At 35.3% G+C, this 16,992-nt stretch overlaps 1 protein-coding gene and 1 pseudogene across 3 annotated transcripts in view; one reads left to right on the top strand and one right to left on the bottom strand.

The window, feature by feature from the left end:
* Hs2st1 (heparan sulfate 2-O-sulfotransferase 1) overlaps nt 1-16,992 on the top strand; it is a 116,368-nt gene that overhangs the window by 77,811 nt on the left and 21,565 nt on the right. For all 3 annotated transcript variants that reach the window (XM_090334465.1, XM_090334464.1, XM_090334466.1), the window contains one exon: nt 7,813-8,051. In XM_090334465.1, the coding sequence (XP_090190591.1) occupies nt 7,813-8,051 (239 nt within the window). The remainder of the gene's footprint in view (nt 1-7,812; nt 8,052-16,992) is intronic.
* LOC150061549 (protein S100-A11 pseudogene) lies at nt 2,352-2,620 on the bottom strand (annotated as a pseudogene).

Genomic DNA, 16,992 nt, shown 5'->3' with positions numbered 1-16,992 from the left:
TATGTATGTGGTACTAAGGAATCGAATCCTGGTCTTAGTGTATGCTAGGCAAGCACCCTACCACGAGGCCAAACTCCCGGTCCCTGTTTGTTTTTATTGGTCATGGGGCTTGAACTCTGAGCCTGGGCACTGTACCTGAGCTCTTCAGCTCAAGGCTACCACCCTACGCCTTGAGCTGCAGCTCTGCTTCCCATTTTCTAGTGATTAATCAGAGATAAGAATCTCATGGTCTTTTGTGCCTGGGCTGGTTTTGAGCTGTGATCCTCAGATCTCAGCCTCCTGAGTAGCTAGGATTACAGATGTGAGCTCTACTGCTGCAGGCATCCTATATTTTTTTAACTGTAGTACATTTGAAACAAAATATGCATATAATTTATGTACATGGCATCAGCATTGTTAACAAGAGCTGAAGAAGTGGGTAAGGGCAAATGGCCATAGATGTGTGTAAAGAATCTTTTCCCAGAAACGCTATCCCTTTGGCTGGCAAACCCAAAACTGTGATGGCAAATCTGACCCTTCTCTTATGCCGGTGTTATATTAGATACAATAAAAGTATAGTAGGTGGACATTTTTTCCTGAACTATGATTTGGGACAGGTTTCATTTTATAATTTTAACAATCTCATATCTATACTTTGATCACAAAGTTAGAGAAAAACACAGGCCTTACATTGAACTTACCTATTCTGCATTCTCTAAATGTTGTTTTCACTTCTATCTGCTTAGATAACTTTTTAGAAATTTCTTTTGATACTTTTGTTAGTTTATTTTTGTTTTAGTTTATTTCCTGGGGTCTTCAAATTTTATTGGCTTTGTTCATACTTTTTCTCTTCTCACTGTTTTGTTTGTTTCCTTTCTAGTGCTTTTAGATTCTTTTTAAAATCTTTCTGCTTAAAGATTTTTCCTTAGCCAGATGTGTGCTGTGTCTTATACCTGTATCCTAGCTACCTATAGTCTGAGAATTGGGAGAGTAAAGCCCATCACAATCCTGGGCAGAAAAGTCCATCATGAAACTCCAACTTTAAAATAACAAGCAAAAAGCTGGGTTTTTGAGGTATGTGGCAATTGGTAGAGTGCCAGCCATATAAGCAAGCCAAGGAACTACAAAGCCTTGAGTTCAAATCTTATCTGGGCAAAAGAGAGAAAAAGAAAGTGAAAGAGAGAAACTAATTTAAAAATATTTTTCATAGGAGAGTTATTTCCCCCTTCAATACTGCAAAGTATTCTTTAAGTATAGGGTTCTAGACTTAGCTTCTTGACTCTGTATATTCTGTGTCTCTTTCCAAATGTTTACATTTCCAGCTATAATTCCTTTGAGAACTTCTTCCACCTCACCCTCTTTCTCTCACCTTCTAAAACTCCCTGACACTAATTTTAGATCTTCCATTATAGTTCACAGTTCCCTAAAGCTTTCTTTGTTGCTGTATTTTTTTTTTCAGTATAGTTTCCTACTTATGTTCAAGTTGAGTGATTTCTTTTGTCTGTCTTCTGAGTCACTAAACTTTTCTCCATAGCCATTCTGCTATTGAACTCATTCACTGAGCTTTTTATTTCAGTTATTGTATTTCTGAGTTATAAAATTTCTGTTTGGTTCCTAACATCTTCTGTTTCTTTACTGTTGAGACCTTTTATTTTCCCCTTTGATTTGTAATTTTCTCATTTGCTTCATAATAGCTCATAAAGTTTGTAGATTTTTTTAATATATCTGCTTTTTTTAATTGTCGGGGTTATAGTTACATTCTCTAAATAGTAGGTACATTACTTCTCACACATTGATACCCCTTCTCATGTTTTTATCCCCATTTTCCTTCCCTCACCCATTTTGTTTTCCCCCTTCCATTTCCTACTAACTGCTTTTATTTTTTTAAATCTATTTTTATTATTATTATGTAGGTGTTGGGTACAGCGCCTCTTGGTCAATCTCTCCCCACCCTTTCTTCTCCTTGCTTTAAATTTTAACAATTTTAATAATTCTTGGAATTCAGTGACTCAGACCTGTAATCCCAGCTACATAGATGCCGAACAATCTGGGGAACAAAGATAGCAAGAACTCCCATCTCAACCAATAAATTGTGTGAGATAGGTACTCCTTGTAAGTAGATTGTAAGAAGAAAGATCATATTCCAAAACCAGCCCAGGTGAAAACACAGGAAAAACTACAGGCCTACCCAAAAGTAAAAGAAAAAGTAATAATTTGTTTTGTTTTTAAAAGTATTTTATTATTGCCACCAGGAGTGATCTACACAGTGTGGCAGGTATATTAGGCTTGGAGTAAATGTGGCCTGGGAGAAGGATATGACAACTCGGTGACATGAGGGGAAGACGAAGTTTTGACGCCAAGCCCATAGATGCTCAGATATGTTTCTGAGGATGGTGGCTGAGGAAGCTGTCATGGCAAGCTAGGGCTAAGCCACCACTAAGATTAAGAAATTCTTGGAAACTTACCTGACCATCGGAGTTGAGGTCCTTCTGGTCCTTTGTGAAGGAGGCCAGTTCTGAATTCATGAACCTGAGAACTCTGTCTTGGACAGAATCGAGTTGTTTCCATCCTTTACAGCATACTTGTGGAAAATAGCAGTCGGGGACTTGATGCATCTCTTAGTCTCTGTAGGTTGAGACATTTTTTTCCCAGTTGGAGGGGAGGCAGGCCTGGACCACTGGGCTGTGGCTGAGGCTGGGAGTGATGGTGTGCTGTCAGTATTTTTTTTTTTGATAGCTAGATGCCATATTAGTGTCATTCTTCATTGTCTTTATTTATTGAATTTAGGATTCTCCTGATTTTTGGCATAATGAATATTTGGTTTTATAATGAAACCTGAACATTTTTGTGTTACATTTTGAGTCTGTTATTTAACTTTTCTATTTTAATTGACTTTCTCTGATACTCTCTGGCAAGAGAAAAGGGGTGCTGCTTTGTAATTGCCATGTGGGAGTCTGTCATCTTTTTTAAAAAGTTGACCTACATACCTATAACTTCTAAGTTTTAATGCTCAAGTAGGCAACTTTTGTTGACTGCTTGGAAACCACCCAAGAAAGTATTTACCTGGATTCAGAGTCTGTCCCTCAGCCTGCAGATAAAAATATGTTTTGTCAGTTCCACCTAATGGATGAGTTCAAGAGAGTGATTCAGATTAATGGCTAATGACACTCCTAAGAAAATATTGTATGTAATCAGACAACAAATTTATTTAAGTAATTATAAAGTATGACCTCCACAAGGATCACATAATGTTTAGTAAGCACACTGTAAGTAGATATTGCTTTAAAAATTTGGTTAAAAAGCCTGAGAACAGTTTTCTTCTACTGTAACTTATTTCCTACTTCTCATTTTATGGAAAAGAAATTATATGTCAGTACAATATTTGGAGATGTACACAGCTCAAGACTTACTCCCAGAAAATGTGAACAATCCACCTGAATGTTGAGACGATACCAAACCCTTTGGGCCTAGTTTATCTAGCACTACAGTAAGAATACTTGCTGGGACGTCTTGACTAGTCAGGATATGTCAAGCACCATCACCATTGAGTGGGCACTGCTGGTTTCCTCCCTGACTTTTCTTAGTTTTTGAATGTGTATCTGATCTCTTTTCTATATATACATAAATATAGAGATAGATATAGATATAGATAGTATATAGCAGTGCCTTTAGGCAGGATATAAGCCATACCACAAGAATATTTAATGTAAGGTTATGGACTTCCTGAAATGCACATGCCATCCTTTCTGGAGAAAGAGCTACAGTTCAGAGATCATTATGAGGGGTTAGTATACAATTTTGCTCTACTCTATTATGTATATGTAGTTTAATCTCTGTAAATCACCTTGGCTTTTTATCTGATAGAATCTTAATGTTATTGCAGTTTCTGTAGTTTCTTCCTTTAATTATAGATGTTAAGATTTGTAGCTGGGTGCAATGGCTTACCCCTGTAATCCTAGCTACTCAGGAGGCTAAGAGATCTAAGGATCAAGGTTCAAAGCCAGCCCGACACAAAAGGACCTGAGATTCTTATCTCCAATTAACCTCTAGAAAATGGGAAGTGGGGCTTGGCTCCAGGGTAGGGTGGTTGCCTTCAGCTGAAGAACTGAAGGACAGCACCCAAGCGGAGTTCAAGCCCTATGACCCACCAAAAAAAAAAAAAAAAAAAGATTTGTGGCATTCAGTCTTAATATTCTTTTGTCTGTCTTTCTTGGGATATGTAGGAGTTTTAATATTTGAGGGCAAAGCAATTTATTGTTCTTTTCCCTTCACTGTTCCTTTTAATCCCTCCATTTCTAAAATGTTACCCACAAAACAGAAGTATTACGTAGTCTGTTATTTTTATTGTTGTTATTCTGGAGTCTGATACACACACATGTATGTATATATTCTTATAACTTTATATTTATACTTAATAAATGAAGACTGTATGGTGCTTCCGATGTAAAAACAGCTCAGTATTGCTGTTATTAATTAATGTTCTTTGGAAAGATTTGAGTTTGTTGCCAACCTGCCACATGGAAAGACTCATCAGGCTCAGACATGTGGCCAAGAGAAGCCTAGAGGAATTACAGTCGCCATTCTTCAATGTTGTTGGAGTGTAATACTGGTACCAAATGTGGCTGGCCCGCCTTAAGTTTCCTAATTCACATTCTACTCCTTTTGTTGGTATTATCCGTTTTATGATATTGCAGGTTTTTTTCAAGTATTTCTAGCAAAAGTTGCTCTTTTCCATACTATTTTTACTTTTTTTATGTAGTGCTTGGCCTGGAACCTGCTGTTGTCTTGTATAGTTAAACAAAGTATAAACACTTAAAAATAGAAAATACATAAAGGTATGTTATTTAGAGGACAAAATAGCAGTACCAGCATCTGTACATTTTCATAAAGATATTTTTAAATTGTGCAAAATAGTTTCATATGATTTAATACACATAAAGAGTAAAAATCACTTAAACATACTCATTTCATGGCCCAGCTAATTTTACATCTTACAGCTTAAAACATATAGAGATCTAACCACTTTTTCTAAGCCACGATTTTTATTAAAAACCTATAATTTTTTAAGGCTTTACATGATGATGGAGATTACAGTTTACTACCTTATGTCTTCTGTAGATAAAATAGATACTTATTTATGCAGTAACTTGGAGAATTGGATTCTTTTGTAAATGGATCATTTCAAAATACTAGGGATAGCAAATTCAGCATTGTTGTATGTAGGTAGGTGAGTTTTAAAGGCAATTTCATGCATGTCAGGCTGCTAGGAGAAACCTCACACTCTGTAGCGCTCCAGTGTCAACAAAACTGTTTTAGATTCCCTAAGGGGAGAAGGGTTGTAGGCATAACAATACCATAATAGTTTTGAAGTATGATACAAAGTTGAGATTGCATGGAAGATAAGAATGCTTTATCATTGTTGAATAAAATAATATTCAGAGATTCTCAATATACCCTTGTTGAATTTAATCTAAGATAATATCCAGATTCTATGTGGGGCTTGTAGTGATCTTGATTCAATGTTGCCTTGATTCATAGGATCAGTGAACTGAAGTTGAACCTTGATTCATAGGATCATTTAGACTTAAGTCTCCCCTTCCTAGTACCTTTTATATGTTGGTATTTCCTATGATTCTATCCTAGACTCTCCATTAGGATATTGTAGATCATGGTCCCTCCCTGCTGTCTTCTCTGATAACCTATGTTCTCAACTCCTTACTTACACAATGTCTGGATATCCCACCCGGTCCCTGATGTGTTCAATACAAAGTTCATTTCTCTCTTCATTCCTATATCCTTACCTTGTGTATCTGTGTATACATATATATATATCACATATATAAACCATATATACATATATGTTATATATATGTGTGTATCTATACACGGTTTCATATATATTATATATGTATTTCTCCTGTTATGGAAAGCACACTGCTAGTAGGTAGCAGCTCAGAACTTAAAATTTCAAGTCTTCTGGATGTGACTACTCACCTCAAAGTGTACCTCTCAATATAACATGATGACCAAATCTTCTGAACTAAAACTTACAATATATATTTTGACATTATTTGAGGCCTGAACTTGTAATTATGCTATATTGCTGTTGCTTGGTGCTTATTAAATTGTCAGAATTATAGGATGAAAACAAGGATAGCCACATAGAATAAAATCACATGATAAATATGAGACATGTGTAATATAAAATATACATATATTAAAATGATCCAAACTAATCAGGTGATAATTTCCTGGGAGATGCTAACTGAATTGAAGTATGAATGTTAAGGTGTTAAGGGGCTTGAATTAGGGGAGAAAGAAAAGTATTCAAAGCCAATAAGACTTATTATCCAAAGATATGGTAATATGGTACATTTGACATATGAGAGCAACTACCTTGCCCAAAGTAATATACAGTTTTGTTATACATTTCTTCAGTGTTTCCTTCTTTCTACTCCTTTCCTCCTTATTTTAAACACACACACACACACACACGTTAAAAATGAAGTTGATGCTTAAATAGAAAATAGTAAAAAGCAAAATGTAACTGCATTGGGGATCACATAATAGGTAATAATGGAAAGTAGATTATAAGAAATGTAACACCAGGCATGGTGGTTCGTGCTTGTAATTCTAGCTACTCAGGAAGCTGAGATCTGAGGTTCAAAGCCAGCCCAGGCACTAAAAAGTTGGTGAGACTCTTATCTCCAATTAACCACCAGAAAACCAGAAGTGGTGCTGTGGCTCAAGGAGTAGGGCTGTAGCTTTGAGCCTAAATGCTCAGGGATAATGCCCAGGCTCAGAGTTTAAGTCTCATGAAAAATAATTTTTTAAAAAGAAATGAATATAATTAGAACTTAACTATAACATAGTCCTCTTTAGACCTAAATTCATATTACCATTATAATTGTTGTTCTCCAAAATTTTAATAAACCAGAGTAACTAGATTCTAAGTAATATAAACTTGCTTAAATTAGAAGTGATTTCTTTTCTTGGTGCATTTTTATTATAAAGTTTGTTATTCCATGCAATCTCTGTGTTTAAGAATTAATTCAAGCTGTAGAAATTCTATTAGAATGTAAAATGGCTTTTTTTTTAATGGCATTAGGGTTTGAACTCAGGGCCTCATGCTTACTGGACTGTCACTGCACCATTAAGCTAGGCCTGCCATCCTGTTCCTTCACTGGTTGTTTTTGAGATAGATTCTCACCATCTGCAAACATTAAAGTTCCTGTACTGATCTATGCCAGTGCATTCTGCTTCATTCTGTGGAGATGATGTCTCATGGACTCTTCTGCTTGGGCTGGCTTGGAATCATGAGCCTCCTAATTTTGTTTTCCCATATAGCTTAAGATGACAGGTGTACACTACCCCAGCTATTGACTGACATGGGGATCTTATGAACTTCTCATCAAGCTGGCACCTTGAACTTTGATACTCCCTCAAATTCCAGACTCCCATATAGATTACAGACATGAGCCACTGGTACCCAATTAAAATGACTCTTGTTCTGCACTGAAGTATTCTCTGATCTTTGTTATTCTGTATTTGATGACTCTTCTTTGTTCTTAATATATACATTTGTATTGTTTTTTGAAAGAAATTCTTAAGCTTAGGTTAATATTCTTTCAGCTATTCTTACCTAGTTTTTTATGTGAAAGTTATTTTTTAGACAGAGCAAGATTTATCATCTTAAAATGTCTATGTATTTTATTTCTCTTATGTTTTGGTTATTTTCTTTTGTTTATGTTCTTGTTATTACAGTCCAAAGTTCAGTGGTCGAGCATCTTATGGTGTATTTAAAAATTAAGTCATGTCTCTCTTTCTTTGCAGAAAGGGCAATTGCAAGGCATGAAGTCCGAGAAATTGAGCAGCGACATACCATGGATGGACCTCGACAAGATACAGTATTAGATGAAGAAGATGACATGGTGATCATTTACAACAGAGTTCCCAAAACTGCTAGCACCTCATTTACAAACATCGCATATGACTTGTGTGCAAAGAATAAATACCATGTTCTTCACATCAACACTACAAAAAATAATCCAGTGATGTCACTGCAAGATCAGGTAATCAAGCATCACCTAAGGAATGTGTATATCTTTTCTCAAAGTTGGTCAGATTGTGTATCTTCAAAGGATGTGTGTGCTGACCCCAATCAATTGTCAGCCTCTTAGAGGAAAGGACCAATCTACTATATATTGTATAAGTTTCATGGTATTTGATACATTTTCTTACATGTAGTATATAGTGTAATATTTGTGAATTTAAGGGATTAATGGTTAATTTGTACCTTTGCGAAATATGGATCTTCTGAAATAGGAAATATTTTGGCAAGGTGCCCTACAACAAAAATTTCTGTATGGCTTCAAATTAGGATAAAGATCTATTATTGAATATTTGTGCTCAATTTTGTGATTAGCCTCCTGACTCATCTGTCTCCAGAAATTTATATAAATATTAACTTTAAAATCATGGAGAAGAGAGATTGTGGCTTATATCTTTAATATAATCTTGCCTTTTAAATCATCAAGGAATTTTAGATAAACAGATGGATGCATAAAATGTATGAAATGGTTTAAAGACAAGTAGAAGAAATTATCTTAAGCATCGAGTTTACTTATCTCTATAGCGGCAATAGCAAACATTCCCCTCCCTGCAACTCTGATCATAATTATAAATAAATTTTCTCAATAAATGTCAGAAGGAATGGGAAATTGATCCTATGAAAAGAAAATAGTTTAAAGTATTATTTAGGACTAAATGCCATATTGGAATAGGCTTATTAGGAAGATACTTGTTGTGGATGTGTAGGTGGGTATTTGTCAGTTTGAAACCTTGCTTTATTGTTACAAAATGGACTCTTTCTGATTCTTAAGCATAGCTATAATCCCTACACTGAAGCAAAAGAACAACATTGATATCTGAGGTTAAAGTTGATTCTTGCTGGAAAGTTATTTTTGAAGGCTAGTGGTACATAGCATGTCATCTATCATATAATTTTTGGCTTTTTGCAAGGTCCACCATCACTTTTCATAGAACCAAAAATATACATCTGACAGCCAAGCTAAATAATTTTGTAAATTTATATATATATATATATATATATATATATGAGCTTTTTTTGCTGTTTAGCTAAGTGGGTCACAAAAAACTAGTCATTATACAGCACTGTATATTTCAAGGGCACACATTCTAAATATTGTTTTGATACAGTATGCAGGAGGTTTTAAATCTGCTCATAGTACTGCTTCTCAGAGTATATTCAAAAGAAATGTATCTGAATGCTCATATAATAATTTGATTTCCTCAGTAACAATTTTTAGAAAAAAAAGATTTATTTGTTTAATTTTAAAGTTATTTGGTATCCACATATGACATTTATAAGCATCACATAGTACATTTTCCTAGTTGCATTTTGGGTGAGATAAAACTCCAGTTTTTCTTTTGATAGCTTGTTAGTTTCATATATGGAAAAAAGAGAAGCATAAATGCCAACTTTAAAGCATTGGGTTATATAATGAACAACACTGAAAACACACTTGTATAGAACAGAGAAATAGTCTTTATCATTAACTGGTGTACTTCCAAATGTCAGCCAACAGTTCAAAGCCTGGTCTTAATTAGGAATCTCATAATAAATATTCTCTAATATGTTCTCTGTGTACAATTCACTGGTCTCTTGTTTTACACCAGAGCAGTTTTTAAAAACAAGTCATATTTATTGTTTCTCTTTCTTCTTTAGGAAGGGGAAATTTCATCTAAATGTGAACTTTTAAAAGTTGTACCACAATTCACTGAAAATATTTCTCAAATATCTTTGAGGCCATCTTATGTACTATCCTTTTATTCTAACGCCATGTTTTTCTTGTGCCCTGTATTCTAAGCTGATTAAATCAGGATCAAATGTCTTATTTTGCTTTTCTGGTTAGTATCTGATTCAGGTGACACTTAAGAGAAAAGAAACAAATCTTCCATTCTTCAGTTTCCATTGAAAGCCCAGTTTATTCATAAAAATAATTTGGTTTATAATTAGGTGACTATATTCTTATTCAAATCCTGATATATCAACCATAGCAGTTCACCCTGCTCCACATCTGCCTTTAGCCCCAATGTTTTGCTGTGCATAATTTGATCATACTAGATTGTATGAAACTGCTTACACAATTCATTCTCTAAAATTCCTAGAGGAAGTCCTGGTACCAGTGGCCTATATTCCTATAATGCCTATAATACTAGCTACTCAGAAGGCTGAGATCTAAGGATCAGTTTGAAACCAGCCCAAACGAGAAAACCCATAAAACTCCCATCTCAACTTAACTACCAAAAAGCTAGAAACAGAGCTGTGGTTCAAGTGGTAGAGTGCTAACCTTGAACAAAAAAAACCTAAGAGACAGTGCTGAGGCCCTGTACTCTAGCCCCAATACCAGCACATGTATATGTGTGCACAGACACACACAGTTTAGAGGGAAAGTCCAAATATCTTTAGTCTGATCTAAAACTACTCAGTATAATAACAACAATATCATCTTTAAAAATACTTGTCAATTTGCTGTGAAGATTTTTATTTGTTTATTCAATATATAACACTACAAACATGGTGCTACATTCTTTGGGGTAATACAAAAGAAATAAAAAACAAGGCCTACCTTTAAGAGAGCTTATTTATATTGAACTTAGAACCTAAAACACATATAAGAAACTGCAAGGAAAATTAAAGGAAAGCATTCATTTATGGTAATCTCACTAAAATATTTAACAAAAATTATTTCTAACCAGAATTTTTTTTTCTGCACAGAATCCCAATGAAAATAGAAAACTATATATTGTAGAACATTCTCTAGAGCAATGATTGTTATTTCTTCTAAAATATCAGTGCTATGATCATCAAAAACAGGTACAGCTGCCTGGCAAATGTGAAGCAATGAATTTAAATTACTACCTCCCCCCCAAAAAAAGCCACTCAGCTTTTCTAGTTAAAGATGGAGTTTATTAAAGGTAAATATCTGAACCTTAAATAATGTTTTGTCATTAAAATAACTATGCCAAATAGGTATGACTGGTAGCATCTTTTATGGCCCTTTACATTCTCTGTTAAAACATTGTAAATAAGAAGGATTTTTCTTTACATAGGATAACACAATTTAATGTGTATATTATATATTGATTGTGATCTGCTTTTCCACAATCATACTCTGAAATCTTTAAGGGCAAGCAGGTATTTTGTCTATTTTGTTCACTATTACAACTCATTGTGGCTGAGACATAGCAGATACTCCATAAATTTTTGTTAGATAAATAATGAATAAATGGACAAATATGCCAACTTATATTCTGATAATAGTTCTTCACTGAAAGTGGCACAGTGATATAATTAGTAGCAGAATGAATTCCTCTCATGCGATTGGGGTCTCCTCCTCACACTCCTCTCCCCCCAGAAAAGTTGAGCAACATAACTCTGAACTTTTAAAAATACTTTTATTTAATTAGTATGGTTTTTCTCTATAGAAGACTTCCTCTCTGATTTAGTCTCATAAAATACTGATGGATATCCAAGCAATGTTTGCTTTAAGCAGTTATGCAAGTAATAAATACATATATATATATATATTTAAATAGCTACTTAGTAGTAATTGTCACTCTGCGGGTGGCAAGTACATACTTGGAATGTGGCCAGAATACTGAAGAAGATATTTTTACTTTTTTAGGTAATAGAAACAAATTTGTTTGTGACTACAGGTAATCAGAACATGGAGTTTAATCTATTAAGAATGTAGACTTAAATATTACTATTAGTGAGATGATAGTTTCTGAGCTTTTCCTTAAATGGTTCAAGTCTGATTCAACCAGCATATAAGTCACAACACTACTATCTAGATTTTTTTTGTATGTTTCCTGAAGATATATTCTGATTATTTGCTATCGTGACTCTACTTGAGTCGTAAAAATCTGAAAAAAAAATCAGTTTAGGATATGCTTCAGGCTAGCTATACAAGCATTTTTTTCATATACTTTTTCTAACTGCAACTTCTGAACCATCCTTCATGGTAGCATATTACAATCAAAGCATGAAAATTCCCTTTGAATAAAATCACTATGGTCACTTTATTTCTTCTCCCTAACCAGAATTTTTAGTCTCTCAAAACTTCATTTACTATAGTTAGATTTTGTTCCTTTTTGCCTATTTTTTTCTCCTTAGTGACAAATGAAGTCAATAAAAATCCATAAAATCAAATGAAGTTTGCTCACCTAATCTCCATTCCTCTTCCTATTCTTCCACTTTCCAGAGCCTTGTGGTCAAGGTTTTGGCATAAAGCCCCCATACAGAGGAACGCAGGAAAAAAAAACAAACTGAAAGGCAAAGCAGGTGATAGAGGGCCTGAAGGAGGACCTAGACTGGATTGATGAAAGGGGAAATGGAGGGGAAAGAGACAGGGACATTTTCGAGCATTAAAAGGATACATAGCTGGGTACTGGTGGCTCACACCTGTAATCCCAGCTAAATCTGAAGTTGTCGATTCAAATCCAGCCTGGGTAGCAAAGTCTATAAGATTCTTATCTCCAGTTAACCACCAGAAAACGGGTGGCTTAGAGTCAATAGAGTGCTAGTCTTGAGCAAAAGAGCTCAGGGATGGCGCCTATACCCCTTTAAGTTTAAGCCAAATAACTACCAACAACAAAAGGATAAATATTAGATTTGGTTGAAAGAAGTGATTAAGTTACTACTTGTTAGAGAATACATTTTTTTATATTTTTATTGTAATTAATAGAAGGGTTACATGATATTTGCCAGATAGATGGTGCATTAATTCCCATACATTGATACCCTTTCACATGTCTTGGTCCCCATTTCCCTTCCCCCCTCCCCCACCCCTCATCTTGTTTTCCCCCGTTCCCTATCCAATTTCAGATAACCAAATACAAATATATCCGATATATCAGGTAACAAAGTGAGATAGTGTAACAATATGAGATAACCAAGGGACAGTAGAAGTGATGAGAGATAACATAGTACCTTAAGAACAACAATTATTAATTGTATGGCTTATGTTTACATCATATTTTAAATGACAAGTTTAACAAACAATTGTTCAAGGAGGGAATCTCTAATTACATTCTCAGGGACTTAGTACTTAGAACTTAATCAAAATTAGGCTAACCGTTTGTATATCATAGAAACATATCAATTTATGAAATAAAACATTATGATTATAGAGTCATAGGTTTTTTTGTCTATATAGTTATGTTTGTATTTCCATTACCATGTCCATAGTAGAGAATACATTTTTGAAATGCTATTTTTCAAAAGAGGCTACTTACAGTATTTGAAGAACAGCTTTTAAAAAGATGGAATGGAATTTTCCTGGTATGTAAATGACACTTACAAATGCTCAAACACTTTTCAGCTTAGTATGAATCACCACTTGACTATATTGACACCATTTATTTAACACTTTTTTTCTTCACCATAAAGAAAGGTAAACTTCAGCATAACATCTTTTAATTTATTTCAAATTGTAAATCCGTCACTTTATTAAGGAGACTTTAACACATTTTCTTGGTTAACTGTTGATGAAATGAAAGAACTGTGCACGCACGTGTGTGTGTGTGTGTGTGTGTGTGTTGAGTATCACTATAGTTTGAATCTTAACTGATTCCCAAAGGCTAGTGTGTTAGAGGCTTTATCTCCAGAGAGGGACTGACTGTTGGAAAGTGCAAGAAGTTTTAAGAAACAGATCTAGCGTGTCCTTGAAGCATATTTGGAACCAATCCCTTCCCTTTCCTTTTTCCTCCTGTGTTCTCTGGTGATGACGCCAGCTGGTGTGCTATACTGCACACTCCTGTCATTGTGTGCTACCCTGCCACAGGCCCCAAAATAATGGGGACATTGGTCATTGATAGAGCTGAGAGAATTTGAAAATAATAATTCACTTGAACTTGTTTCAGATATTTAGGAAATATCTGAGAAAATTTATCTCAGCATTTAGGAAATAAAGCTTAGTGGCCTACATAGATACTTACACTTGCTCTCTTGGTTCTAATTAGTATGCTTGGCAACCCCGGGCTAGGTCAAGATCATTGTTGGAATGGTTTTCTGTGGCCAGAAGCAGGCAGTGATCAGAGTGGATTGGAAGGTAAGGTTAGAATCAAGGTGATGTAAATTCACAAAGAAAGAAACAAGAAAATAAAATCAACTGAGATTTGGAAGATGGAGGTTTGTTTAAGGTATGTGCTTATTTTTGGCTTCTATTTCTTTCTTTTTTGTTTTTTGGTCAGTTATGGGGCCCAGACTCTGGGCGTTAGTACTGTCCCTGAGCTCTTCAGCTCTGCGATAGCTCCATGTCCAGTTTTCTGGTGGTTGGAGATAAGAGGCTCATAAATATTCATGCCGGAGATGGCTTTGAACCATGATTCTCAGATCTCAGCCTCCTAAAGTTGCTAGGATTACAGCCACCAGCATCCAGCTGGCTTTTGTTTCTTTATCTGTAAGATAAATTATACAGTGTATCCTTGGTCCCTTTCATCTCTAAAATTTGAATTCCATAAACAAGGGAGTTCAAGCAGAAGTTTCATGCTTGTTCTGTTTTCTGCCTTTGACAAACTCCTGAGTCTAACTGGAAACACTGAGATTTTTTTAGATTATTAATTTTTGGACTGTAATTCTTAGAATATTAAGTTCCAGCGTGCTTTAAGCATCACTGGATGGGGTAGAGGGTAGACTTCCTCTCTGCTTTCTATTTCATATATTGTAGTGGATCAGAACATTATTTCTTTTAAAAACTCATGAATTTCAGTAAGTCTTTAGTAAAACAGTAAGATTAACTTTCAAGAGCTTCGGTAGATCCCAGGCCTTCTTTGAAAAGAAAATAGAAACCAGCCAACCCCTGAGCCCACACCCACTGAAGCCTGACTCCTCAGTGTGGCATGTGGACTCCCAGCATGCAGTCCTCTGAGGATTTGTTGGAATTAAAGTTTCAGGCTTTTTTCTAGACAGCTGTATCCCAATGTGCATTTGAAGAATCCTGGTTTATTTGAACATTCAAATTTGAGAGGTGGCTCCAGCCTGTAATCCTGGCTACCCAGGTTGCTGAGATCTGAGGATTATAGTTCAAAGCCAGCCTGAGCAGGGAAGTTTGTGAAAAAGCCAGAAGGGAAGTTTGTGAAAAATCCAGAAGAAGAGCTGTGGCTCAAGTAGCAAAGCACCACCAACATAGAGTGAAAGAGCTAAGGGACAGTTCGTAGGTCCTGAGTTCAATCCCCATTGCCAACACCCAAATTAGACAGACAGGTGAATCTGTGGCAGTATGGCATTATCAACTTCTTGCATTTTTACCTTACATTGAAGGACAAATTAGTGAAATGCCCTGCTCATCTTCAGGATAGTTTGGTTTAATACTGACCAATCTTGGGAAGATTTGAGGACAGTTTGTACCTGACTCTCATTTCTGCCAGTTTACCACAATAGATTCTGCATGTGCTCTGTGGGTTTCTCTAACATTTGGCTTATATGACATTTTCTCGAACATATATCTAGTATTTCCTGTTTCCCTCATACCCTTCCATATCCACATTAAATCTCAGCTTCTAGAAAACAGCTGAATTGCTAAAGCTCCCTTAAGCTCCTTTTCATCTATATCTCTAACTCCTTGTTCTCTTTGCCTTCTATTTCCCTCTTGTTTTTCACTGAAATGATGGAGTTTTCATAAAATCAAAGGCGCTTATATGAAGCAATTGGCCTTTAAGTAGCAGTTACAAGGACTTTTCATGTTCAACATGTAATTGTTTTGGTTTAGTTAATATTTGCTGTTGTGATTTACCATTTCATATTTCCATTTTTTGGTGCTTTGTTCAAAATAATGATTAGGAAAAAAAACATGAGAACATTCAGTCACAAAATTATATGCAGGTTTTATCATTTATCTTTCTTTATATCATTTCTGTCATTTGCATATCTGTGCATGTTTCCCATTTAAAGCAAATTCTCCCAGAACCTTCTTCTCTCTTCGTCCTCCTCTTCGTCCTCCTCCTCCTCCTCCCTTCCTTCTCCTCTTCCTCCATTTTTTGTCCTTTCACATTCTCTGAGTTATGGCTGGATCTGCTGTTTTACTCCCTCAGCCTAGAAAATAGGCCTTTTCTAGAAAGCAGTCATCTTCACTTACTGCTGTTAACCAGATGACAGTGATCCATCATGAAGTGCTCCAGAACAGCTCCTAACATGACTAACCCTGTTCTAAACTGTAAATGAAAGGTGGATGGATTGTTAGAAGTATGTGAGGGGGAAACGATCACAGTCTGCACCTGCTGTCGGTGTAGCGTAGAGTGGTGGTCTCACCACACCCATGCCCTGCACTGTGTCTAGTATCCAGAGGACATTCTGCACCATCTGCTGTTTACCATGCAGAGATTTGCTTACAAAAATAATCTATACCATGTCCTTTGAGAAATTATGCGCTGTTGTCTGGTAGCTGATGCTGTTTATATTCATCAACTTCTATATTAACCACTTCTTTGAAAAATAATTGAGATAAATCTGGAGTCTTGGTTCAAAGTGGTAAAGTACTTGCCTAGCCAAGTGTAAGGCCCTGAGTTCAAACCTCAATACTGCAAAAAGAAAAAAAGAAAGCTGTATTTATACTTACGGATTTTTTTTTTTTTGCTGCTAACATTTATATGCACTCAATTTCAGCAAATTAGGAAGTATTTAAGTATTTCTGTTTTATTTTAAACTGTATCATATCTCTATTAGTTTTCTATTACTTTATAATATTTGCTCTTAACTGTATTTGAACTTTTCTGATATTCTCATCTTTAATTATTTTGATGGTATTATTAGTTTGAAATGTTTGAATTCAGTAATAATAAATCTTTTAACCATTTCTTTTTTATTGTTATTATTAAAGAGTTGTTCAAAGGGGTTACAATTCCTTAAATCAGGAAATAAATACAGTCCTTTGGCAATGTCACTCCTTCCTTCACTTTGTCCCATTTTCTCTTCCCCATCCTGCCCAC

The sequence above is a fragment of the Megascapheus bottae genome, chromosome 6, assembly GCF_031878675.1.
Source record: "Megascapheus bottae isolate mThoBot1 chromosome 6, mThoBot2.hap1, whole genome shotgun sequence".
Classification (NCBI taxonomy): Eukaryota; Metazoa; Chordata; class Mammalia; order Rodentia; family Geomyidae; genus Megascapheus; species Megascapheus bottae.
The sequence above is the reverse complement of the archived record's forward strand: the minus strand, read 5'-3'. Positions and strand labels throughout refer to the sequence as shown.